The sequence below is a fragment of the Rutilus rutilus genome, assembly GCF_951802725.1.
Source record: "Rutilus rutilus genome assembly, chromosome: 8".
Classification (NCBI taxonomy): Eukaryota; Metazoa; Chordata; class Actinopteri; order Cypriniformes; family Leuciscidae; genus Rutilus; species Rutilus rutilus.
The window spans coordinates 32,805,239-32,809,828 of NC_140222.1; the positions used below are offsets into that span (position 1 = coordinate 32,805,239).

The 4,590-nt window shown below is 39.8% G+C and overlaps 1 protein-coding gene across 1 annotated transcript; it reads right to left on the reverse strand.

Moving 5' to 3' along the window:
• Positions 1 to 813: 813 nt before the first annotated feature.
• Positions 814 to 1,767, reverse strand: LOC311295640 (beta-1,3-galactosyltransferase 1; the record flags this gene model as incomplete). Its single annotated transcript, XM_084417106.1, has 1 exon — positions 814 to 1,767. The coding sequence occupies one exon, from the start codon at positions 1,765 to 1,767 to the stop codon at positions 814 to 816; it is 954 nt and encodes a 317-aa protein (XP_084273232.1).
• Between the last annotated feature and the right edge of the window lie 2,823 nt (positions 1,768 to 4,590).

A 4,590-nucleotide genomic window follows, 5' to 3' on the forward strand; every position in this document is an offset into this window, starting at 1 on the left:
GCAAAGTTTTGAAAATGTGTGTAAGCAGTTGAAAAAAAGTGTGTGTGTTTAAAGGTTCTATTAACTGTTCCATTACACAGATACCTGACTATATATTATTTCATGTTAGGCTTTACCTGGTTAAAGGGATAGGGGTGGTGTGGCGCAATGGATAAGACACATGCCTTTGGTGTGAGAGACCCGGGTTCGAATCCACTGTGAGACACCAATGTGTCCCTGAGCAAGACACTTAACCCCTAGTTGCTCCAGAGGCGTGCGACCTCTGACATATATAGCAATTGTAAGTCGCTTTGGATAAAAGCGTCAGCTAAATGAATAAATGTAAATGTAAATGTCATCCAAAAAGGAAAATTCTGTCGTTACAATTTTTCTGAATTGCTAAAACACTAAACCCCATTCTCTGAACCAAATTCTCAATAGCCTAAACCAATTTGTCGAATAAATCACTCTTTCTGTAAAACCTCAATCAAGTTCAGGTAGTTAAAACACTGTTTGCAAATCTTATGCACTCTTTTTGCAAAACTCTAAACACATTCCCACTCACTAAAACACAAAAACTGTAATCACTCAGACTTAAAAAAATATGTCCTGAATTAAATTTACATAAGTCGTGTAAACAGAATGTTGACAAGAGTTGTTTTACATTTAAAATTCATAGAAACAGTGTATCATTTAGGATGCAAATGTGTCGAACAATACTCACAAGCACACAGAGAGAGAGAGAGAGAGAGATACACAGCTATCAGGTAAAACAAACAGGTTACTTTTGTAAAATGAATTAAACTGAACTTTTAGCTATAGAAATTTTGCATCTCAGCAAGGTTTGCTGGATGAGTGGATATCCATCCAATAGGAAATCATCTGAGTCAGGCTGTCTGTAAGTATTGCTATTAGTCCAGAATAGTAACAGCGATTGAATTGTGGCGGCGGTTTGACCACAAACTGCCTGATATTTGGTGGTTGTTTAGGAGTAATTCCCAAATGCTTCAAGCACATGCCCAGATATGCGTCCTCAATAAAAATAGGTCTAATATGCCTCGAGACTTGTAGGATCTTCTCCGGCAAGTCCATAGAAAAGATATAACACATTCCCAGAGGATATGGAGGATATATGGATTTAGGATACACATCGTGAGGAACATAAAACTTGTTGGATGGATCTCTCAAGACACTGTTGCCAGACAACACTAGGCCGGTAATGTAGTTATGTTGTAGTTTTCTCAGACTCACAAGCATTTTTATTAGGTTGTTCATGTTGAGGAGCACGTCGGCGTCCACTTTCGCCGCGTAGGACGCCTGTTGACACTTTCTGTTGAGCCATTCCATCATCACCATGGTTTTAATGGTCAGATTCCTGTAGGAATCCTGGAAGTTGCTCTGCAGAAGGTCTTGGTACTGCTGGCTCTCATTCTGGAGTTGCTCCTGCAGTGTTTCGTTGTCACTTCGCGAGCCCAGAAGAAACAGAACCAGCACCACTCTGTCCCGGACGAGCTCCTCGCTGCCCCACGTTATCCTGATGGCATTACGTGCCTCGAAGTTCTCCGGAGCCACAGGAACGATGACCACCACAAAGGGCTTTTGTTGTTCACACTTCTCTGGCTGGTCGAGGATAAATCTGTAATTTTGAGGGTAAGCAACATGGTAGTTCCCTCTTTTTTTCGCCACCTTCAGCCCCTTTCTTCTTTCGAGGGTAGAAGCAGTGAAATACAGCAATAAAACATTAAGTAGGATGAGGAGAATAACCAGTAGCCAACTCTTACAGAACATCTGAACGAGGCTGAAAATAAAAATAACGTTTTTGTTTAAAAGTGTGTTTTATTTCTAGACTGAATTTCCAATTTGTCTAATTCGTCCCCAAAAATTGGAGGAAAAATTATTTGTCAATGCTTTTGCGTTCTCTCGCAAATGTTTCGCAAAGTTTCTCAGGAGAATACCAAAGTTTTGTGAGGAAACGTAAAGTTTTTCAGAGGAACACAAACGTTTTGCGAGTGAATGCAAAGTTTCTCAGGGGAATGCAAAAGTTTTGCGAGCGAACACAAAAGCACAAAAAATGTTTTTTCCTCCCATCTCATAATTTTTCCATCACCATGTCCCTTTAGGGGCTCCATAATTTTGAATTTAAACTTTAAAGGAATAGTTAGACAAAGGATGGGAATGTGACGACAATGTTTTTAGGTGAATCTATCCTACTTTAAGTGAACTATCCCTTTAAAGATTTTTTTTTCCCTTTAAAGAAGTGGGTCATTGTTGCACAGTTGGTAAAATGCAAAAACACTGTGGTTATTTTGCGCTTAGATGCTCGAAGGCTCTTCAACAAAATCATATTAAATTTCCCTGTTGCAAATTCAGTACTTTCTCCTCTCTAAAAACCTGAGATGCCATGCTTAAAGCCATTACAAAATACAAAATCAAATCTGTAAAGTGTTCGCACATACCTTATCTTGTCTTGAGAGTAACAGCGATACTAGACATGTGTTCTCAGTGTCGCTGTATCCGGTTTGCTCCTCCTCTTGTTCTTTTTCCTGACCTGTTGTGTCCTTTAAAAAACACCTGGTGAGGCTGTCAAGGTGTAACATTGAGTTTGCGAAGATCTAGAATCATTTTGCTACTCAAAAGGATCATGTTACCACCCAGCTCTCAATCATTCTCCTCTGTCGAAAAGTGTTTTCCATTGTGTTTCTGATGCCAACTGTTACTTGAAATAGCTCCTAATATTTCAGATAGTTCTAAATACAGTGTCTTTTAATGTTTTGATGATCTAAGGCATTATGATAGTCTGGAAGCTGCTGCCTCACCTTACCAATATATTTGCATGACATGTAAAGCACAAGATAAAGGTTCCAACGTGACCATGTCAAGATTTGAGTTGTAAAGTATTGAAAGAAACAACAAAGTCCTGAATATGAGACATAAGCTGGTTGTCACAGGTGGATATATCAAAGAAGCGCAAGATAATGGAGAAATCCAGGAAATCGTTTTTTTAATCCAAACACTCAGAAACAGGCAGGGGAAACTCAGAAAACAACCACTTTTGTGTATACCTGCGTGTAAACGCTGGTGCCTTTTTTTTTTATTAATTTACTTGATCATTAATGTACTTGTTTCACTTTTCACTTTCACTTTATTTATTATCACGGGAAATGTGAACCGTTATCCATCATTTTCGCAATTTCGCAATTCGCAAAAATGTCTTGTCGCAATATTGGAAATTTTTACGCTCCCTTTCGAAAGGGACCTCGCACTGCGTCCCCTAAGGGTCGTTAAGGGGAATGTCTCCGGCATGACTGGTGTCTGAAGCATAAGTCTAAAAACGACAATGAACTTGGTATTGGCAGCTGTGGCAAAAAGGGCATCTGTGAAATACGTCATCCTCTTTCTTGTCTTCAGGATACCTGTTTGTTTGAACGTGTGTCTAAACAAGGGGATTATGGCTAGCACTGGCGCTAAGTCTTTCAGGCAGTGTGTGCATCCGAGTCAGCATTTTCTGACACCCGATGATACACACCATATATGTGCGTCATTTGCATGGGCGAGGAGCATGCACACTCAGTCCTTGAGGGGGCTGTTTGCTTCTCTGTGAAGAAACTTCAAACAGATGCCCAAACGCTCTCGTCTGTATCTTTTCTCGAGGGAATCGGCACAGCCATCTGTGCCTCGCGGTTCAGAACCTGCCTCGGCTGAGGCAAGTAGGAAACTGAAGTCGTGGTGCTCTTACATGAACATGAAGGGAGTGGATTCTGGAATCCACTGCTGCTTCATTGTATCTAATGAGTGATTATAATCAAGGTATTAATCAATATTTTTCCTTCTAAATATAAAATGAGTTGATTGACTTCTCTAGGCTTATGAGATTTTGCTTAGCTATAGAAGTTACTAGTGTAATTACTGAAATGTTCTTTTCATGTATTCTTTAATGTATGTATTAAATATCTGAGAGGTTACTGAGGGTCTGGTCGAAGCCAGGAATGCTGTAACAGTGTTGGCTCATTTAGCCCGCCTTCCAGAAATTAAATATGTGCTCCTTTTGTTTGAGAAAGGTATTCAACAAGTGTTAAAACCTATACATGTTCTTCTAGTTCACCATGACAGCTATAGGTCACAAGGGTCATTGGAACCAATAGTTTAAGTGACCATTTCTTAGTTTTTCTTGATTGCGTAAACACTACAACCAGGCTTTTGAACAAAAATTTCAAAACCATAACACCATTTATCAAAAAAGCACACCCATTTCCCTAAACTATAAACACTTCCCCTGTTTTGACACATGAGTCAGAGCTGTTGAACTGTCACTGCAAAACTCTACACACAAATCCCTTCATTTCTCATTGCCTACACCATGTAATCATTTAGAAAGCACTAGCATTCAATATTGTTCACTCAAGTCAGCACAGCTTCAGCTCAGTTAGCACACAATTACCCAAGTGGAAACACTAAGAGTAAAAATGGATCACACACCAATCAGAACCTTCAATAGATAGATAAAAGGGCCAGAGTCAGTTCATTCAGTTTTGGAACAATGGATCCAGAAAGACATTAAGGAGGAGGTTGAGGACACTGGAGTGGAGGAGGAGGAGGAAGGTGAAGGGCAAG